Source organism: Telmatherina bonti (assembly GCF_933228915.1).
Source record: "Telmatherina bonti genome assembly, chromosome: 5".
NCBI classification, from domain to species: Eukaryota; Metazoa; Chordata; class Actinopteri; order Atheriniformes; family Telmatherinidae; genus Telmatherina; species Telmatherina bonti.
In genome coordinates, this window is record NC_136623.1 from 27,434,215 (window position 1) to 27,456,757 (window position 22,543).

The 22,543-nt window shown below is 36.7% G+C and overlaps 1 protein-coding gene across 2 annotated transcripts in view; it reads right to left on the reverse strand.

Annotated features, from left to right (window-relative positions):
• dnah5 (dynein, axonemal, heavy chain 5) overlaps positions 1 to 22,543 on the reverse strand; it is a gene marked incomplete at both ends in the record, with an annotated part of 97,426 nt that overhangs the window by 65,562 nt on the left and 9,321 nt on the right. Inside the window, 30 exons of one of the 2 annotated variants that reach the window (XM_079241402.1) lie at positions 522 to 760; positions 1,072 to 1,134; positions 1,287 to 1,505; positions 1,787 to 2,022; positions 2,197 to 2,321; positions 2,405 to 2,481; positions 2,655 to 2,797; positions 3,254 to 3,347; positions 3,509 to 3,705; positions 4,074 to 4,328; positions 4,557 to 4,740; positions 5,035 to 5,180; positions 5,466 to 5,556; positions 8,070 to 8,150; positions 8,712 to 8,918; positions 9,110 to 9,223; positions 9,343 to 9,550; positions 9,864 to 9,949; positions 10,543 to 10,650; positions 11,862 to 11,888; positions 12,292 to 12,507; positions 12,902 to 13,024; positions 14,735 to 14,842; positions 14,955 to 15,068; positions 15,153 to 15,329; positions 15,779 to 15,916; positions 16,320 to 16,538; positions 17,712 to 17,878; positions 18,114 to 18,198; positions 19,299 to 19,433. In XM_079241402.1, the coding sequence (XP_079097528.1) occupies positions 522 to 760; positions 1,072 to 1,134; positions 1,287 to 1,505; positions 1,787 to 2,022; positions 2,197 to 2,321; positions 2,405 to 2,481; positions 2,655 to 2,797; positions 3,254 to 3,347; positions 3,509 to 3,705; positions 4,074 to 4,328; positions 4,557 to 4,740; positions 5,035 to 5,180; positions 5,466 to 5,556; positions 8,070 to 8,150; positions 8,712 to 8,918; positions 9,110 to 9,223; positions 9,343 to 9,550; positions 9,864 to 9,949; positions 10,543 to 10,650; positions 11,862 to 11,888; positions 12,292 to 12,507; positions 12,902 to 13,024; positions 14,735 to 14,842; positions 14,955 to 15,068; positions 15,153 to 15,329; positions 15,779 to 15,916; positions 16,320 to 16,538; positions 17,712 to 17,878; positions 18,114 to 18,198; positions 19,299 to 19,433 (4,382 nt within the window). Of the gene's footprint in view, positions 1 to 521; positions 761 to 1,071; positions 1,135 to 1,286; positions 1,506 to 1,786; positions 2,023 to 2,196; positions 2,322 to 2,404; positions 2,482 to 2,654; positions 2,798 to 3,253; positions 3,348 to 3,508; positions 3,706 to 4,073; positions 4,329 to 4,556; positions 4,741 to 5,034; positions 5,181 to 5,465; positions 5,557 to 8,069; positions 8,151 to 8,711; positions 8,919 to 9,109; positions 9,224 to 9,342; positions 9,551 to 9,863; positions 9,950 to 10,542; positions 10,651 to 11,861; positions 11,889 to 12,291; positions 12,508 to 12,901; positions 13,025 to 14,734; positions 14,843 to 14,954; positions 15,069 to 15,152; positions 15,330 to 15,778; positions 15,917 to 16,319; positions 16,539 to 17,711; positions 17,888 to 18,113; positions 18,199 to 19,298; positions 19,434 to 22,543 lie in introns of both variants that reach the window. The other variant, XM_079241401.1, reaches the window with a different exon arrangement.

Below are 22,543 nucleotides of genomic sequence, written 5' to 3' on the forward strand. Positions count from 1 at the left end.
ATATATATATATATATATATATATATATATATATATATATATATATATATATATATATATATATATATATATATATGTATTGTGAATTCTAACTGCGTGTTACCTTCAACTGTCAGGGGCAAAGCAATTCTGACATGAAGAACATTTTTTTTCCCACTAAATAAAACAGTTTTGCTTGTGTTCACTGACCCTTATTCCTCCTTTTTTTCCCTATCACACATTTTGAATAATGAATTGCAGAGGATGAAGTGTGAATAAAAGCGCTGGTGGAGAAAAGCACAGTAATGTAATCCACAATGAGCAACATGACGGCTCAATTGTGTGAAAACAGCATTCTCAGTTTAAGCTGTAGATCAAGCTTTTCATGTTTGTTGTTCAGTGGTAGATTACCTTTCTTAGAAGTGTCTATTTCACTTGCAGTTTAAGCAAAGGTCAGCACAAATGTGGCTAAAACAGTTCAATGCAGAGTAGCTGAAGTTGCCTTAATGAAATTTTGAGACAAACAGAAAAAAAAAACTTACCTTGTTTGAAAATCTAACAGCTCATTATTGATCTTCTCAATGTGAATGTCAGCCCAGAGGATGTCATAGTAACCGTTTACTGTTTCGATGACACTGTTGTAAAGGCCATACAATTTTTGTAGAAGAGTCAGTTGCTTTCTTATTTCCAACAGCTGAGGATGCTGGGTGACAGGAAGTCCAAACAGCTCCTCTCCACCTGTGTAAGTGATGTACTTCCTGAACAGATTGTCAAATCGATTCTGAAGAGGACAATGAAAACAAAGCCATTTCAGCTATTGTATAACAGCATAAATTGACACTAATTTTAGGTTACAGTTTTGGTGCAAATTGTGCACAGATTAAAAAAAAAAATAGCCTAAATTTGTCATTTTTAATGGCATGAAAAGAATATTTTCACGAACACAATTTCACCTTATACATGATTGTCATGTAACTGTTTTAGTCGGGAACAAGATGAAGATCGGACAAGAATGAATCTAACTTCTTAACACATCGATTAATGCACTTACTCAAATACCAATATGTAGTATTCATATAATAAGTGGCCAACCTGGAACATGATCAGTCTGTCACTGGCATCCTGGGGAGCTAGCCCCACCACCATAGGTCCATCCTGAAGCAGAAGGGAGGGGGAGCACTTGTCATTCATGATTGAAATAAGTCTTAATCGAATCATAATAACTATGTGTTGCGATTTGAATGAGCAGCCTCAATTGAACCAAGAACAATAAGAATCTGAATTAGCAGTTTGATCTCCTCTTGTACCTTCTCATAATCCTGGTAAAAGTGTTGGCAGTCTTCCTGAAACGTCTCCACATTGGTGACCAACTCTCCTCGGAAGTTTGGCTGCAAAGCAACAAGTTCATTCTGAACCTCTGCTGTCCGGGACAGAAGCTTTTCCCAGGTATAACGCAGAGTATCTACTTTATCAACCTCTTCTTTGGCCACCGTTAGTTCATATTTATGAAGCATGGCATAGGACTCCTGCAGAGACAAAAATAGAAGCATTCCAGCTCACAGGTTTAGTACAAATAATAACTCATTTAATACTTCAGCGATGTATTGAATAACACTAAAACAAGGGCTCATAATGTGGATTTTCTGCTGCAAGGCTTCCAAGGCTCTGATAATCCAAACACTTTCAGAAACTTTAATTAGATCTCTTGAAAACATGCACAAAATCAAACACATCTTCTGTCTTTGCCATCAGGAATATTTTCATAGAGATAACAGAGAGAGCCAGAAACTGCTATGTTGTACTGTACCTCTATGGGTCCAACTTGAAAGTCAATAGAAATCTGCTGCTCTCTGATCTCCTTGAGTGCAGCCATAGCAATGCGAATGTCATCCAGGTCTTTGATCTGTCGATTTAATTTCTTTCCTGCTTCATCAACAAAGGCAAAGATTTGTTCCATCTCTGACCGATATTTCCTGTTGCAGTACAGTCCATAGTCCACCATCCAATTCTTAGTTTCAGCAGTGAGGGACATCTTCAGAGATGCTGAAACATATTATAGACATTACATTTATTATTTATTATATATTACATATATAACAATAACAAATATTCACACTTTCTCTCTGGGATAAACAAGGAAAAAGAAATAAAGAGAAATGAATTAGTTTCTGGTTAAATGGAATTTAACTTTTGTCCAATGAAACAACTTGGTCTAACCTGTGAATAAAGCCAAAGCTCCCACAGTAATATACTCCGGCTCAGAGTTTATTTCCACCTTCAGATCCTGATAGAAGAGGATCTGGCTCTCAAACTCTGACAGCAAGGGGTTCCCTTGGATAAATCTATAACAAGAAGGACACAAAAAATACTAATGTGATCACTTCTAGGATTCACCTATGAAAATGAGTCATTCAGCTCAACATACTTCTGCATTGTGTCTTCACGATCTTTTCTCCAGATGTGATGGTAATGACTAAAACGCTGTAAAGCAGTAACCACTTCCTGCAAAACATAGAGCCACAGTTATGTGCTGTAAGATATGAGGAGAAAAGAAAATCTAACATTTTAAATTCTGTGAAAAAAGAAAAAAAATGTCTCGTTTGGATCCTGGTTTTACCAGAATTCTAATTTAAATCATATTGGATTTATTTTTTGGACATTTTATATTCATTTACCTTTTTGGTGGAAGTGATAGAAGTGCTTAGAACAGAAACCAACTTGACAATCTCTTTGTTCTCAGACACACTCTTGAAGTAATTTCTGGTTTGGAATGGGATGGCCTGGATCACAGATGCTGAAATGTCTGATATACTGCCATCTGTGAAGTAAATAGTTTTTGAGAACAGAATATAAGTTCTTAGATGTTATTCACAGAGTTGGTAAAGATGCACACTAACATTACACATGGCTGCTTTTGAATCCTTTTAATGTTTTACAAAAAAAAGTGCTCTCAGTAAAGTAAAAATAAAACTGCAAGTTTCTGTAGATTACAAACATGCAATCCTTTTTGTAAATGTGACTAATAGGGCAGGTCTATGGTACAAAATTTTTAAATGTTGTCCTTCCAAAGCCTGTGACAAATTATATCAATCAAAATGTCTCTGTCTAGACATAGTCAAACATGTCTTCTGGTGAGCTGAGAAATATAAAACACTAATTAAATGGATGGAAATTTGATTAAAAACAGATTATATGACTAAATGCCAAAAAAAGATAATTTCCTAAGTAGAGCTGGGGAGGTTAGGTCAGGTAAGTTTTTTGTGTCCTCGTATACCAGCCAGGCTTCTGTGTGTTGTTGCTCCATCCTCTGATTCACTCTCAGAACTGTCTTGTTTCAGAGCTGCCATCCGTCGTTCATTCATTTTTCTCTTAAAAAACAAAAAAGAGAAAGAAATGAGAACAAAAAAATACATCGGTTTTTTGAAAGACTATTAAACAAAACTCATAGAATAAAAACAAATTCAAGTACTAATTGAACAACAAAGTTTATATGTTTTAGAGAATTTTGACTTTGTCCTGTCAAGCAGACCTTGGAGATTCTTTCTTTACTCCACTGACTGACTCCTTTGCTGACACTGACTATGCACTCTACAACCCGGTTTAGCGCCAACTGGACCTCCTCCAAGGCTGGGACCATGGCAATGTTAGGTATGGCAAGGGTCACATTGACTCTGAAGATGGCCTGCTGACTGCTGCTTTTTCCACGGCTGGCTGAATCATTCTCTCCTACGGCAAGAGAATAAGAAAACTGTGATACATCACAATATGATGTGATTTAAAAAGAAAAGGAAATTTTCTGAGCTCGGGAAGGAACATCCAAAAATAAACTTTACAAAAGAGAATTGATGGTACTCCAAACTGCTGATACACAGTTTGTGTTCACATGGTTTTGCTATTGTAACAGTAACTATGAGATATCTTTATTTTTGGAAAAGCACTGCTGTGGTAAAGTCAAGATAGAAATCAGGTCAACTGTATTATTATTATTATCAAAGTTTTTATTGTATATGCTCCCAAACATTCACTTGACGCCTTGTGTAGCTTTTATTAAACATTTTAATGTTTCTGTGTTTCAGTTTAAAGGTAAACCCTACCCAAGAAATGTGTCAGTGAGGATGTATGTATGCGCTTTCGTAGCATCTCTAGAGTGTTGCGCGTCACTCTGAGCAAGGCATCCACATTGCGGTGATTGAAGTAGGACAGCAGCTCCTGGGCCTCTTCCTCCATGACTTTCATCAGATCTCGCTTCTTCCTTCTTCTCACCAAAGGGGAGGAAGGGTCAACGCTAGCAGGAGGGAGCAATGTATTTCTTGAGAAGAGACGACCTTCTGAGTAGCGCTCATCTTCACCTAAGGAGACAAGAAATTTACTTCAAACATCAAAGGTTTCAACAACAGTTGTCCAAGATCTGTCACAGAAAATATATTTGTTTTTCAGTATTCCTTATTAGATTTGAACTGAGAAGGTTGGAACAAGTATAACCTTGCAGTACAGGTCTATAAAAAGCTTTTGAACCGTTATATTTCATTTTAAATGATTATACTCTGTTAGTCCTTAAAAGAAAAACAACAAATTACCTTCACTGTCAAGGTGGTTTATGGTCTTGCTCTCAGTGTGGCTTTCTTCCTCAACTTTCTCCTTTTCTTCCTCCTTCTTCTGACCGTGGTCAAACTCCATCAGCATGTTGATCAGTTCATTTGCAGCCTCTTCTACTAGTGCACTCTTAGTATTTAGATTCTGGGCTTGTTTTATGCACAGTTCCTACACAAATATGTAAATATAGGATGATAAGTGATATGAGATTCACAATTTATGCTTTTATTCCATAAAATATGAGCTAATGTTAAAAAGAAAACTAGAAAAAGCATCTAGAAAACAACTAGAATAGCATCTCAAAGTGTGAAAAGCATGGGGTATTTCAAAGACTGTATATGTTATATGTAAGCTTAGCATATTTCAAACTGTGGTAGGGGAAAAGCATGCTGGCTTTATTTAAACTATGACTGCAGAATGATTTTGCTCTCTTATTTGAAAGAAATATTTTTATTCCTTTACCCTGGTGGTTTGAACAAATTCCTCACAGGTAATTGGTTCATCTTCTGGCAGAATGCACAGTGTGGATACACTCATTTCTCGCAGTACTGCATCTATCCGAAACTCCACCAAGTCATTCACTCTATCCATCAATAGCTCCAGGTCCACTGGAGACACAGAACAAATAGGACCCAGGGAAAAATACACTCAGAAAATTGAGGGATTCAAAGGCAAAAAATACAGCAAGTATTGAGGAAGGATTGGTGAAACAGGAGATTAACAAAATGAGAATCAAGAGGTTGAAAATGTGAAGTGCAAAGAGCAGCATGACGTATGTGAGGTGCCTGTGAGTGCACAATGAATATATTACGTAACTTTCACCACATGCTGCCAGTGTTAACTTGCAGAATGTTTTATGTGTCAGCACATGAGGCATCGATCTTTTTGCTTACCCAATGCTTTGTCGATGCAGCTGAGATACTTGTCTATGTTCAGAGACGTCCAGCTGAGGGAGATCAAACCTGGCTGTATAGCTTCATCCACCTGTTAAGTAAATGTAAAATACTATGATGAAGTCCTTTATAGGGTACTTACTGTCCTCGGGGCTACCTTGCAAATTAGTCAGAAAAATATTTAAAAAGAAAACTACTTTTACCGAAGTTTACAAACATTGTTTTAGAGCTTTCATCATTTTTGATACATATTGTCAAATCTAACAAGATTTTTTTCAAGATATTAATGGTGTCTTCAAAAAAAGAAAAAGTAGTTAAAACAGTGTTTCAAACAGGAAAGTAAGATTACATTTATAAAACCATTTATAATTATGGGAGCAATTTCTTAAGCACAATTGATGGATTTTGTGTCAATGATTTGGGAAAAAGAAACTAACTTAACTATCATTAAAAGGAACAGAGAAAGGAGAAACTATGAGGCCATTATAAGTGTCATGGATTTCCAACCTGGAGGTAGCTCTCTGTGGTGTCTGGCGGAGGCGTGGCCTGTGGTTAAGCCTGCACAGCTGAGCAGAATCAGGATCATGCTCTTCACCTGTTTATAAGACCTAAGCTGTTCACCAGTCGATGCTGGATCGTTGCCTCTTCTAGGTGTAAACCTCACCTGAGACAATCCACAGCCCTTGCCTGCTCAGACCATCCTCCCAGCCAGTCCTGTCTGCCTGCCTGGATCATTCCCTGCCTCCCCAGAGTCTACCAAGAACCTTGGACATCAGCCATCTGGTCTATTTGGTGATTGCTCCATTAAACAGTTAAGAAGCTGCTAACCTGTTCTGTGGGTTCATTATCTCTTGTGACAATAAGGATCATTGAATATTTAAATGAATATGATCAATTTGAGAGGGGGAAAAAAGGTTTCATAAATACTTTCAATAGTTGGAAAAAATTTTTTTTTTTTTTTTTTTTTTAGAAATTGTAAAGGTAGAGTGCTTTGCTCTTGCTGCTTTTATAGCCTGCTGATAGTTTGTCAAACAGCTTTTAAATATCTCATATAAAACCTGAAGCTTATCTTTTTCTGTCGTTGTTCAGTGCCTAAGAGCAAAAATGTCACTGTTCATCTGCAGCTGAGCTCTGGGCTTTCATGCTGTCACAAGAGCCACAAAGTACAAGACATGGCCACAAGTTGAATTAAACTCAGTAATTAGTTGGCCAGTGTCTGGAGAGGATGAAGATCATTATGGCTTCTGGAAGAGCAAGATACTCTTTAAGGTTATAAGTTAATTAGAGTATAAAGTTGCATACAACTTTGCACTTTGGAACTTAGTGAAAACTGAAATTATCCTGCACTTTAAGTGCTCTATTTCATTAAATATATTTGGTCAATCAGTCATTCAAATTATACAAAAATGTTTCTGATGATTTCTGTAAAGGGTAACAAACCTTTGACTAATATAATGCCTTGTTTATTTTCCAATCGTTCAAATGTTGTCATTTGGTTAATACACACCATCACCCTTAATTTCTACTTCCAAAGCTCCTTGTGTTAGGAAACCAGTTTTCAACAAAATAGGCACCAAAGCCTTATTGGCCACCATACTGTCCTCATATCAGCGATATCTCACCCATCACCATAGTTTTAGTGCAAGGCTGTCCAGCTCCAGCCATTCAGGGCCAAAATCCTTTAGGTTTTTCACATATCCCTGCTCCAACACACCTGACTCAAATGAATATTTATTATGCAGAACTTTATATGCTGTTGAACCCCTTTCATTTGAGTCATGTGTGTTGACACAGGGACACACTGAAAAAAAATGGAGGACATCAGCCCTCAAGGACCGACTTTGGACACCACTGTTTTAGTGTGTAGACAACATGTTACAGTTCTGGCCATAGCCTGCTGGCCTGCAGGGCTTATATGTAAATTGAAATGATCCAGTGCCTGCATAAAATTAGCTCCCATTTCTCTGCTGCGCCTACCCTATCGTGCCTCCAGGATTGGTGGACTACTTCCCAGTCTCCTCCACACCTGGCAATCCTTTACTATTTAAGAGACTGTCTTTTGGTTTTTCTGTATTCATTAGTTAATGCATTTTGCTCCTGTCACAGGAAGTTTTAAGTTGAGCCTTTGTTGAAATGAGACAGATTTATGGATTGCTTGTTACACACTGTAAATAATTCACTGTTGAACTTTTACTTAAATCTCGCCTCCTAGACCCCAGTGGGTTGTTACAGTTATGAACATAAAAGTACAGTTGCCCATTTTAACGTTGATGAAAATGAAGCATTTTTCAATTATTTTGATAGTATCGCATGACTACTCTTACTAGGCATCGCTGTGTTCAAAAGAATGTTTACAGGCAGTATTTGCAGTCATAAATGTCTATGGTCAGACTATAATTTTTTTTCCCATTATATAATTTATCAAAAACATATCCACACCAAGTTGCTGCTGCAAACTAGAGTTCATCTTGTCGTAAGGCAAACTTAGAGTAATTATGTGTGTTAAAAATAAAACATTCTGAAAAGTGTTTTCCAATTTGTGGAATTTATCCCATCAAGTTCCCTTCCACAACCTCCATGTATTTCACATTCGTTACTTGTTACCTTAGCAACATGCGGCATAGCCAGTTGTTCAAAGACGGTCTGAATCTTGGCTCGTACTCTGATGTTCTCACTCAGCATGAGCTGTAAAACAAGACAGATGTTAATACGTATTATCTCAAACTAATATTGGTTTGCTGAGAATGTTATCAGAGAACATGGAATTTCTCTTTCTCTTCACTACACCTCTTTCTGTTTCTCTATTCTCCTACCTTTATCAGCCACATGTTTATAATGTGCCGACGTGTGATATTACTAGAGAAATGGCTATTTAGCAAAGGTTACAGAGAAGAACTACGGCTCAAACCCCTTACTGTCATATATATTTAATTTCTGCTTTTCCTGCATAAGCTTTTTTACTGTTACTTTTATCTTCTTTTCTCCTTCTCTATTCTCCTAGAGTTTTCCGGCCAGTAGTAAGCATCAATGCCCAACAGATTTGCATTTATGCATGCATTTACACTTCAATAAATAATCATACAAATCTCATTGATGAAATTAATTAAAAAACAACACAACAAAAACTTTACTTATCCTAAATTGCAAATTTACAGTGTGGTCCTTGCTTGAAAATCTTTAAAACTACAAATTGTATGTACGTCAGGGTGCTAACAGCTGTTTTTCTTTCTTTTTTTTGCCACTCACCTGTAGTTTGTTGTAGTTCTTTTTGAGAGTGTCCTGTTTCTGCTGCAGCAGAGCAGCAAAGGAGGGGATCTCCAAATTCATTCGCGTCATGCAGTTTGTCTCTCTTATCTGGGTCAGAACCTCTGAGTCAAAGTTCACAATAAGTTCCCCTGTCTCTTGAGACCGTACCAGAAGAGAGGCTTGGAGGCCGACCCTGGCATTCTCCATCTGTACAAGAAATAATCACACTTCATTGAAGACTTTACTAAGTTTTATTTAAAAGATAGACAATGGAAAAGAATGAAAAAGTAGCGTGTCTCATGTACACTAAACTAAATCTACTTCTGTTCATGCACTTTTGCTAAATGTACTATTTCCTTTACATATTTTATAAGCCTATTGTAATTGATTTCCCTCACCTTTGTCATCCAGTTGTGATGATAGAGCATCTCATACTCTAACAGAACCCTTGCCACCCTGTTAAAGTTCTTAATAATCTTCTTAGCATCTGGTGTGGTAAGAACGCCTGGATGCTGCATAGGGATAGAAGAGCACCTTTTAACTTAAATTAAAAAACACAATATTCTTGGAAATCCACTCAAACAAACCATGGACTCAGTAGAAACAAAAAATGTCTGAAACTCTGTATAACCTGTTGAAAGAGATCCATTGGACCCTGAATTCGTTTGTATAGCTGCCGTGACCACATGATCCGGCCCGCCACTGGAGGCATATCCCTGCCAGTCGGGGGTTCTGTCTTCTGTTTCACGTAGATGCGAGAAACCATTTCAATGTCTCGACCATAATTCTGAAGAATACGCTGATACTTCTCATCAATGTCAAGGTCAGGGATGCCCAATCTGTTCAAATGTGCAAGAGTTTGGATTTTAATCAAAGTTTGTTGAAAACAAGAAACAAAATAAAAATTAAATACACAAGATAAGAATTCTTCATTTCACAGCAGTGTCCAGTTTGTGAGAGATTTACTCAGAGACTTGATGTTTCTTTCATTTTAGTTATTTGATTAGGAATTTGTTTAAAAAGCTGAATATTGGGTTGAGGTAGTTATTTATAGCTAATTTATCACTTTAGAAAGTACTTGCTATCACCCTGGAGTGTGAAGCTTTGAAAAAGAAGCTGTAAAGACTTTTTAAATGCTTGACATTGCATTACCTTTCAAATTTCTTGAGCATATTTAATGCTCTTTCGGTATTCTGAATCTTCTCAAAGGTGCTATCCATGAAACTCTTCAGCTGATTCTGTTAACAGAGACACAAAACAGCTGTAATATTTAAAAAGCATGTTAAAGGTACATAAAACTTCTAAAACAATAAACTTAAAAAAAAACAAAACAATGAAAAATGTGTTGGCTAGTACAAACAGTAAACACATGCACATTCTTCGTTTTACTCTCTTAGTTTTTTTTATAATTACCACAAGCAGTCTGGGTAACATTTCCAATATGTCTGAATAATAAAAATACAGGAAAACATTTCCTTAGTTGTACTTGTCATTTCTAGAATACAAATAAGTTTCCAAATATTCATATAAAGTGAAACTTGTCTCATATGTCAGTGGGTTCCTTCTCATAAGGAAGTGGGTTTGAGGGTCTATTTCAGCAAATGTAATATGCATCTTTTCCTCAGCACATTAATATTTATGTTCATGCAACTAAAGCTTGTTCAGGCATGACAGGCCAATATTACTCACACTACATGAAAGTCCAAATGGATACCAAAACTCTTGTAGTCCACTTACTGATTCTGTAAACTGTTATTAGTTTGGCTTTGGCATTGACAAAACATCTTTTCTGTACAATATAAATAATGGGTTGTGTCTGTGGTTAACTTACATGTAGCTCTGACGTGCTTTTGCAAAAATCCTCGTAGTCAACATCAAAGTCCGTTCTTCTGTGGTCTAAGAAACTGTAGTCCTTTTTCTTCATGTTCAGCACAATAGCCTATCGAACAAAAACATTTGAATAAAAACACACGTTATTTTTCTGAATCAGTATTTGGATTTTCCATTCATCTGCAGCTAAACAACCAAGTAGACAACCTTCGAACTCAAATTACTCAATGAACTCAACTTCAACTATGTGTAATTTAGGACAACATGTTAAGCTCCCAGCTAGAACACATAATCGTAGTGTGTGAGTTAGTCACTGTAGAAAGAAAAGGCATACAATATAAATGTGGAAATATGACATCATGTCTAACAGCTTACAATTAATTATAAATACACTGCTAAACTAACAGCTACTTTCTTTACAAAAGGAGAAGTCAGAAGTCGCCTTTAATCCAGCTTTGTTTGGTTTACTTGGACCGTGAAAGGCCTGATGAAGTTACTGTAGCTAAACTGGAAGACGTGGAAAAATGTAATTACTATGTTTTCAGCTTTTTAAGATACAAGCACAATAAAAATATGCTGCATTAATGAAAAATCAAAGCAGCCATTGCACGTACACAAACCTACTCTAATTAAAATGAATTTCAAATGGTAAATATTTGGAAGTGAAAGCAAATTAAACTAAAGCCCCTCAGAGAAATTAGTGTTCTGTGTATAACTTCAAACTGTGTGTTAATGGTTTCAGTTTGGAGGTGCAATATACCCTGTTTACAACTGGGCTGATGAACTCTGAAAGCCAATCTCTTCGTAATCTTGGTTAACAACGCTGAACTCAACTAAATGAGCTGAATATGCCCCTGATAATCAATCAACCTCTCGGTATGATAACCAATTAGCTCTTAGCTACAGACATTACTGAATACATCCTTGGTGCAAAGCTTTGAAAGGTGCATACAGCTTGTTTTGTTTTTTTTTTTATGCTTTTAAATTTCACTGAGACATGGGAAAAACCTGGAGACATGTAGTTTGTAGTGGAGCAGATTGCATGCAAAATAACATTATTAGCACTAATGACATTTCAAGATTAGTTCTATACCTGTAAGTAAATAGCAGCACACCTAATATGAAAGAAAAAACACAAGGTATTCCAGATGTAATATTCTAAAGTTGCTACTTTGTTCATGTTCCATGCAGTTAGAATGAGCATAAAAAAGTATATCATGGCATAATTAATTGACATGGAATGAACCACAGCACACTGTCAACTACAGAAATATAAATGAGTCATGCATCGCAAAGTTCTGGACTGTGGAGAGACATTACCTCCCATTTTGCCTGCATTTCTGCAGTCTGTACATTCAAGAAAGCAGAAACAAACAGATACTTCTCATCAATATATACTAAGCTAAACGGCAGAGTATACACATTAATTACACACAATGTGCATTTAAGTACAATGCATATAGGTAAGTTTCAAATTTTTCTCTGTACTTTGGGATCCTGCATGTGATTTTTTTGTACTGAATGCGATCCTTTAACCTTTCTCAAATGTATATCTCAGTTCTACAGTACATGATATTTAAAATATATTCCCTTAATTATTGTGGAAGCCTTCTACTGACGGTCCATAAAAAAAAACATATTAAACACAGCAAAAATGCTGAAGATAATTGGTTGGACAGTGATGATATTTCACTAGTCAAGGAGATGCATGTCTGTGCTATGAAAATGGCCTGATGAACAAAAGACTCACCTGAAACTTGGTGGCCATGGTTTCCAGTCCTTCAATCTTAGAGTCCTGGAGTGCAGAGTAGGTGGAAATGGTGTTGAACATTTCCAGGATCTTACTGAGACGCTGCTGGAAAGTGTCAAACTTCCCAAAAATATACATCTCACTGAAGTCAAACTGTCTCTCTGAGGGATTTTGTTCCAGCTTCTCCTTTGTTTTATGAAAACACCGTTGGTATTCCTGGATAATGCACAAAACACAAAATTCTTAAGTAATTAAAACAACGCCACAGGAATAGTTGACATGCAACTTTGTGTCTATTATACCAAAATTATTTCCATCATATATTATTGATGCCACAATAATATAATATTTTTGCCAAAATTCAACAACTTTCACATCATTTACCGGTAATTTTGAAGCATTGTAACATATAAAATATAAAGGACAGAAATATTTTGGTCTAAATTAAATTATTTAAATATGACTGACTACAGATGTACTTTACAAAGACAAATAATTAACATAATTAGTGACAATTACTCAAAAAAATAAATAAATATATAAATAATTAAAAAGAAGAAATATATGACTTCATTTCCACGGACATATGTTTTTACAAAGCATGCTGTACCTGATTCAGATGGATAGCAGCTTTGATTTTGTCAGCTACAACTTGCTGAGACTGGTCCCATATCGAATTTGAGCCATTATTAGTGATATATGCTTTGCAAGCAGTGATCATCTGGTTTGTCACCTGGAGATACAAAGAGGTTTGGTGGTTCAAGAATGTGCATTTAATGTACTGTATATTGACACAACTTTAAATTATTTCTACAATCATGGTTAAAAGACAGTAATTCACATATTCTCGTTATTATTACTATCATTAAAAAAGAAAGTCATCAGCTGGATTTAACTAAGAAAATATATATAACCCACCCATTTGATATTTACTGATCATTACAGGGTGGTTACCTTCCTGCTGGAAACATTAAACTCCAAATGCGTAGCTTCATATTTCTTAAACAACCATGTGGAAAAATGGTCGTGGAAAATATCTTAGTCTTTTTAAGAAGGGTTAAATCATTAGCATGCAATGTCTTTTTATCCCATAACCATTTAGAGGCTACACTGTGTGTGGTTAGCACAGGAATGGGCATACTATGGCCCGGGGTCCATATGCAGCCCATTAAGCTTTTTAATACGGTCCGCCAAATTTGGAGAAATTATATCAATAAACCTTGTTGATCTCTGAACATTTTAATTTCCCTGCAATTATGGTGTTTTCCCAGTAGATGGCGCACTCCAGATACATGTACGAAGCAGCCTATTATGTTTGTGTTGTACTCTTTGACCCCTCAGTCCCTCTGTAAAGATGAGTGGAGCTAAGAAAAAAAAAAGCGGACAGAGAATGTCAAGTGTTTCATAAGAAAACATTTTTGTCCACTTTTTGTCAAGTGGACAAAAAGTGGATAAATAAATATTTTTTACTGAACACCGATTAACAGCTGTATGTCTGATATGCTAAGACTGTTGCGGTTTTTAAAGAATATAATATCAGCCGTCACTTTGCCACACAACATGGTAACTATGCTAGTCATCAGTCAATGAAAAAACGGGAAGCTACTGCTCAAAGGTTGGCAACTAATTTACAGGCTCAACAAAATCTTTTTCACTGTCAAACAGTCATTCAGGAGTCAAGTAGTGCATATCCTTTAGTTTAAAAATAAAGAGTCAGGAGGACAGTGATGATGTTAAAATCTTGAAGGATAGCTGAATTATTAATTGTTATAAATAAAAAAAAAAATTAATTTCATTTCATTTCTGTGTCTTCAGTCATTTCAATAAATGACTAAATACATGGGACTTAAAAGACATTTTGTTGTAATGCTTTTGTCATTTTTCAATTAAAATTAAAGCACATATTTAAGATGTATCCCATGGTAGTTTTTTCTTTTATGAGCTGGATTATCAAAACACTCTATGCATCTGCTCCTGGTCCGTCCCTTCTGTCAAATTTTAGAACCCTTTGTGTCAAAAAGAACGAGTCAAAAAGTTTGCCCACTCCTGGGTTAGCACTACAGCCTCAAAAGAAGAAAGTTTCTGGTTCGAGCCTCCGCTGGGGGACAGGTTCTGTGTTCTGCATGGGTTCTCTCCCGGTACATATGCTGTTAATTTGTCACTGTATTGAAGTCAAGTGTTAGTGCGAATGGTTGTTTGTTTCTGTGTGTTGGCCCTGTGATAGACTGAAAACTTGTCCAGTGAATACCCTCCTGCTCGCCTGCTACTGGCTGGGATAAGCATCACCCCCTTGAAACCCTAAATTCAGGCTAAGTGGTATATAAAAATCAAAGGATGAATATCTGTTTAACTGACAAGAATCAAAAGCGTAAATAACCCCACTGTAAATGATATTACAATCTATTCAAGAAACATTGTAAAATAGCAGCTATGACAACAGTACCTTGACAAAAAGTGACGTTATTTTTTCGGAGGTGTTGTAGTATCGAGATATACTATGAATCATCCTGATGGCATTGATCAAACCTGGGATTGCATTGACCATTGACACCTGAAACAAAGGATTTTGTTTGTGGATCAGTTCAAAAAAGGACTACAGCACATTTGCTGTAAACACAGCAAACCACTTCATCTACAAAGATTCTTCTTTTCTTTTTCCTTACAGGGTCACTGTTGTAGAGAGGATCACAAAACTTCTCCAGGCTGTAGAGATACTTGACATTGTCTTTGGCCTCGTTGGCAGCATCAGTAATCCTTGTGTCTAGTTCCCGCCATGACTAAAGCAAACACAGTCTTATTGCATTTAATTTACATATTTTACAAGAAAGACTTGTCAGAATAAAAAATAGTGCAGTCTCAACCTTAATGAGCTTAGATTTGGCCATCAAAAGCACACCGAGGACAGCTCTGACATCAGGACTTTTCAGCTGGTCCAGAAGGTAATTAAAGCGGGACATCCGTTTTTTCCAGTGGTCTAGCTCAGCCCGAGGACCGAGGTCATCAGCTTCCTTTCTAAGCTGGTCACTCTCAGCTAGAACCTGAGGAGCAGAGTTACTTAGAGTAGTTTTTTTTTTAGTAGTATGTTATATAGCATATAATAGGTATTAATACAGCATGACAGAAACATGGTTATCATTAAATTCCATATATAGCACATTATTGTATTATATGGTATGCTGCTACGCAAATATGGACTTGGAAAATCTACAGTAAATCTGCAAGACAGATTTACTTTCATTTCAAGACAATAATGCATTGCAACCATTTGCCACTCCAGCTTTTTGGATTTCTTTTATCACATATCAAGTCACATTTTTGTCTTACACTTAACCTGTTCAGCTTCAAAGACCAAATGTAGGGGTGAGAATAAATTCTCTTTCAAATTCTAGCCGTAAGCTGCTCTGCACGACATAAAAGGCTTACAAGATTACAGCAAGCTTGAGCATAAATAAAAGAAAAGGTGATGTGCTTTAGAATGCCCTCTTACCTGTTCTATCTGTTTGATCCAGACTTTCATGCAAGCTTCTATCTTTTCTGTGGTTTCTGTGCTGTTGGCTGCAGCCAGGTAGTCTGCTGGGCCTTTCAGCACCTGCAAGTCAAATGTGTCGCACTCTCTCAAAGTAACCTGGAAGTAAGACATGACAAGGCATATAATTTTTTCTGTGGTGTCTGTGAATTATTTGTCTGTGGGTGTAAATCCATGCTGGCATAATTTTTTTTTTTTTTTTTTTTGCATATATTACAGTAAAATAAAAACAATGTAAATGTAATGTAATGCTGTTAAAACAGGCACTTGTGTTTTTCCTGAAACACTTCAGACAATAAAAGAAGCAATACTGCAGTGTGATTTAAAAATAAGAGGTGTTCATAACATTTTTACACAGCTATATTTTATTTTTCTTGACTGTACAGCTAAGCTGCACATATGTTCTAGAAGATTACAGGCATTGATGTGATATGAGAACAAATATTTAACTCAGCTGTTGGTGCACTGTTCTGTTATTCATCCAGTAGTTTCTGTCTCCTACCCTTTCTTGCAGGCTGTCCTGTGCTCCAGCCAGAACAGACACAAAACCTTCAAGTGAAGATATGAAATCCTGTTTGACAGCCTGGGCCTGGGGACTGGCCAGTTCTCCCCACCCATGGTTCATCTTTCTCAGTGTGGGTATAAAGATCTCAGAGAGCAACTGCTCCACGCTTTTTAAAAGACCAACTTCAGTTGTATCCAACATATTGAAATTCACATCCTAGAAAGTGAAAAAAAGAGTGCATATATTCCATATAGAAACTGACACGCAACAGCAGTATAAACCTGGCTGGTTTGTAGAGGACCTAGCAACGTGCTTCAGCTTCTTAAAATAACAAGACCACATGAGGAACTACATTTGTCACATCCAAGAACAAGACATGATGATTCTGAAAGAGAACAATAATTTTTCGCCTGGAAATGCTATAATGACAGAAAATGTGTCAGTCCAGTGGGGGAAAAAAAAGCACAGGGAATGACATTCATTCGGCACTGAGTACAACAGCATGACAGCAAGTTATTCATAACTTCTAGTTTCATCAAGCTACAACTGTTTTTGTTCCAAAATACATTCTAATCATATTAGTGGGGAATCTAAAAGGATATTTTGTGTAAATCTAGGTCTAAACACAACAGCTCTCTTTCATTCTTTTTCACAAACACACACATACACACAAATCTACGCGTACACATTTCCTTGTTCTCTCGCTGTGTCTTGTTGCAAACATGGTCTGTTTATCAGTCAGGGTGATTAACTTTCCTGCAGACAGCAGGTGATTAGCTACAATCAATGGCCACAATGGTCTGTGATATCACAGTGCTATTGATGACTCCCCCCCCACGAACACACACACACAACAAACACCACTTCCACTGTTTCACTTATCTCAGGGTGAAAGAAAACTTCCATGGACCCTATTCGTCTCACAAATAGGAAATGGCTGTAATGCACATTATAAAAACAAAATCAAATGACAATTTCCTCGATATTTGATTATTCGTGGACGTAAGCCTTGTTAAAATAGGTTTAATTAAATTTAATCATTTACAGGCTGAAATTTAAATGTAAAGTCTTCCTTATTATTCAAAATATTCAACCAGAAAAATAATTAAATAATTACTTTATTCCAGAATTCCTCTGTCCTAAAAGTAAAACTTAAAGATGTCATATAGTTGCGGAACTTTTTCAGAGACCTCTAATGAAAATTTCACCAAATCATTCAAAGACTTAAGGGGTTTTACTTATTAAACATCTCCAGAATGCATTATCAGTAATTATTGAGACAAAATGATAGGCAACCAGTGTAGTCAAGGATGAATAAAAAAAAAAAAAAAGCCAAGTTTGACTGGCTATTTATTTCAAATTAATAGCCAAGGAAAATGAGTGACTTACTCTGTGTATGCTCTCAGAGGTTATTGCTTTTAATGTGCTGGCTCTGGTGAAGAAGACACACACTCCGGTCAAAGCCACATCTCTCCCGTCTGTCACAAACACTTTAGCCTTACTTCTTTGACCAGGCTGCTGAGAAGCAAGGGCAGCGGTAGTAGAGGGTGAAGCTGCTCCAGTTGCTGGAAAAAAGAATTAGACAGAAACACCATAAAGAATCAGAAGAACAAATTATGATTTCCTTCTGTGATCTGATCAATAAGGAATCATATTTGGGCTAATATTCATTTAGAATCATAATCATTACAGTTACAAGATAGAGTCCCGGTTTAATTTAGCAAGAGTTGCATATATCTAAATATTTTGATTATTCTGTGGATAAACTTAATGCTTAGTTTCTGATATTACCTCCTTCAGTTAGTTCAGTGTCCTGATGGTAGAACATGAGATGTGGAAGACCATTTATTGCAAAGAACTGCTCCATTCGGTCAATCTGAAAAAGATGGAAAGCAAACGTCCTGTATTGTCCCTCTTTTTGTGTCTAATGTGTATGTAAAAAAAAGAAAAACTTCTCCACTTCTACCTTAAAATGTTTTGGGTTTATTATTTTTCCTGTTTAATAACACCTATTTGTATTGTATTGTACATCCTATGAAGCCTAATTAGTATAATTTACAATCACTTTTAGGAAACATGCTTCTGTGAAATGGGTAACACGGTTGCATGTGTGGTTGCACTCCCTAAAGTTTGCATGAGTATTTTTGTTGTGAAATTTTTTGTGAAAGTCTATGTGTCAAACTTCATCTAATATTTTCCTGTTAGTATTCACTTTTCTTTTGAGTTTCTTAGTGGAATAGATAAGCTTTGAAATGAGATGAGATCAGCTTTCCCACAGTAAAAAAAAAAAAATAAATAAATAAAAAACATTCCATATTGGACATGTTTACACTCATGTTACAGTTAGGAACTTCAGTAGCATGTGGATGAACCATATGCAGCCACTAAAGCTGAGCACCTCCTCTTCATGCTGCTCACCAGCTTGGGCACATGCGGCTGTGGGACAACATCCCATTCTTCAACCAGCATTAGTCACAAGTCAGCCAATGTAGTTGTGTTGGTCAGTCTGGCATCTAGAGAATGCCCAAGCTGATTCCACAAGTGTTAAACTGGGTTGAGGTCTAGATTCAGGACAGGCCATTCCATCCTCTCCACTCCCAAATTGTGAAGGTAGTCTTTGAAAATCCTGGATCTGGATTCGAGAAATATGGGATCACCACTGTCTCCAGGATTTCACTCGTAATGGTCTGTCTATCAATAAGGTCATACCGATGTGACTGGCAGCACTTCCATCTCAACATGAGAGTGAATACCAACAGGACAATATTGCAGGAAAATCTGGCACATTTTTGAAAGGCCACTACTTATGCATTTATGTGTGTTGTTAAATTCTGCTGTAGTACAATTCTTACAAGTTATACTTTGTTGTAAAGGTGACTAATCAAGCTTTCTAACGTTGTACAACACTAGACTAGTTGGTATAATTGAAAAGACAAAACATGTATACTATGTATGTAGGCTTTGGGTGTGAAGTACCTGATTCCCTTCCAGTATGGCATCTTCCACATCAGCTTTCTCCAGTCCAAGGCATGACGCCACAATACTGAGAATGTAGTCATGTCTTCCATCCAGCTGAGCACGCTTAGCCTCACGCTCCTCTTTTAACTTTTGCTATGCAAAAACGACATTGACAAAAGTAAATGGAACTGGATTACAAAGTTTTCTAAGCTGTGTAAAAACGGAACAAAATTGTATACATCATGTATATACTAGCTTTTATGGCTTTTGAAGAAAATTAACATTCTGTATTGAAGCCATCACATGATCAGAAAATGTATTCACTTTTATCCACATCTTATAAATGAATCTTTCTGCATTTTGGCTCACAAATCATGCAAACAGTAAGCCATTTTTAAGGTGAAAAAACAACTTACAAAAACAGAAAAAAAAACCTAAAACCAATAATCTACAGTAGTCTAAAAAATGCTTGTTTACACAAGTGAGATGTTTTCTAATGTATCACTTCTTTTTCCCCTTTTCCCTTGTGAATAGTTATTCTATGTTTCACCTGTGATTCTTTTAGTATCCGACCACAAAAGAAAATCAGGGGTCAAAATGGGTTACCCAGGAACATAAGAAAGTTTACAACAAGCCATTGGTTGCCAAGTCTCTGCTACTTAGTAACACAGACACAAATTCCATGAAACCTGGCTTTGCTTGGAGAGGTAGCTTTAAGGTGCATTGGCATTCTCCAATCACCGCGTTCTTTGAATGTGTCTGGAATTTAAACAGGAGAACATGTGTTTGGTACTCTAGCTTTTAAATACTTAACATAACACTGACATCCTCATGGTCAGAGCTTCTGGTAAAATACCCTTTCAACAACAACACAAACTGGGTATGTCAAAAGTGCAACACCTGGGAGGCAGTTTGTTTATGTAGTACTTATATTCAGATCATTTTTAACAATATGATTATCTTCTGTACTTGAAAGAACTTAATAAATGATTAAGTTTCATATTACTTCATTTCTCTTCCTTGTGTGGTGAATACATGTATTAGCTATTGTAAGAATGATATCCTGTAAATATAATGGCAAAGCAGAGATAAGCCAAATAGACAAAAGGAACAACAGCTAAGGCTCATTTCAATACAAACATGGTTACAATCATACATTAAAGATGAGATAGAGGGAAAAAAACAACAACAAACAAACAAATCAGGACCAAATAAACAGGTACTTTGGGACTTAAACATAAATAAAGAAAAAAATCCTATACATTGTCCCCCATAAGACAGAATGGTTAACAGTCAGGGTACTGGTTCTGGTTAGCTATTTCCTGGGGATCTGACCTTGTGAAGGCAAAATGAGGAGAAGCATACAAACGATTCCCGTGCTATGAGTGTGAACAATCAGTGAGAGCAGCAACACATTAGCCCATTACCAGTTTTAAATAGAGATCAGGCAAAACACACACTAATGTGCTAATTTGTATAGTTCAACAAGGTTAAAAACTCATTTCTTATCTGTCCAAATAGGCTTCACCTCCAGCCCACCAATGGAATTACTAACTTAAAGATTGTTGTGATGTTTTCCAGACACCTCAATTTGCCTCTCATCAACAATGCCTAAAAAAAAAAATAAAAACAGCCCCCATCTGCAGACTGTTGCACATAAAAAAACACTGCAGTGTTGAGTCTGCTCAAAAATGCATTTAATACCACTTTATGAAAATAAACTTCTTGGGAACAACCAGAATTCACGCTGTACAGTGGGTTATCTGCCAATTGCAAGGCTTGCAGTTTAACCTTCATCCCTTCAACATGCTGATTGTCTCAGCACAAAAAAAAAACAAACAACCCAAGCTGTCCCTAATTGCAGGCAATGACCTTTCATGACACCACTGTAGCCATTAATCTTTGCCAGTCTGAGTGGCTAGGTAAAAACTTCACATTGTTAAGCAATGTGTGGAAACCAGCTGGACAACTGCATCTATACCTTGCACAAGGTGTTGATAACTTATACAGCTTTAAAGCATGTAGGAGAAAAGAGATTTCATATATCTATCGACTGTATGTATTTGCAGGGCTCACATGGCCATGCAAAGTAAGTCGTGCAATTGACTTGGCCAAACCTGGTGCTGTAATTACAATATTTATGTTTTTATCTCCAAATGAGGAATATTTAACACACTTGAAAAGATGCAACTAGATTAAAAGTGTGTGTTTACATGGAGCACTGTTTCAACAGTTAAACGCCCACCAGAATAAAAAAATATGTGCGGAAGGAATTTTCTGTCTAACAGAGAGCTCAGGTTTTAACCTTTTCAAAAAATCTGATGAACAGGAGAGAAACCATCAATGTGTGCACTCGTTTTGATTGTTTCTGTAGTGTTTGTTTTTTCTGTGACCCCGTGAGGGTCCCAAATTAGTACCAATTGTGCACATCAAATGTGTTAAGATCACATTAAATCTCTTCTTCAGAAAAACACACAACTAATTAGATCGCTTTATCTAATGTGCAAGCAAACATAACAGCTGGAATCTCTGATCAGAGTGATTTTTAATCAGATATAGTTACAGTATTTACTCATGCAAACATGACCAAAATTTAGTTACAGTGGCTTAATCTTGATTCATATTCATATTTTTGATGGGTTTATTATCAGAGAACTCATAGACAAAGAATCATAACAACCCTGTCTAAGACTGCTGAAACACAAAAACATTATACACACATACTCCTGTTATAGGTTGATGTAAAAGCATGGCAAGCCAGCAGTTGCTGGGAGACCATTCCACAGCCCATCCACACCTTCTCACTGGCTTCATTCCAAAAGTGCACACAGCCACCTCAGTCCTCAGGGTAGATACCAACAATACAAAGGCAATATACCACAGTGCACATTATACAAATTAGCAGGCTAAGCCACCACTGAGTGTTGTACATAAACAATCTAACTAACAACAGCAAGCACCAACAATGACAAACACACATCCACGTTAAGTTATTTGCATGCCATAGTCTCGGAAGCCAGCAGATGTAATGACAGTTACAACACTAAAAGCTTTCAGAGGCAAACAAAGCCCCATCCGGAGATAAGCTGCAGTGAGACCGACAATCCCTGTAATAAACAATCTGCTGCTTTTGGATCTAGTGTGAAAGAAAAAAAAGACAACAACAAAAAAATAAACGAGTAAATAAAAGGGCAGTGCAGGCCCTGTGATGGACTGGTGACCTGTCCAGGGTATATCCTGTCTCTCGAGCAGTGATCGCTGGG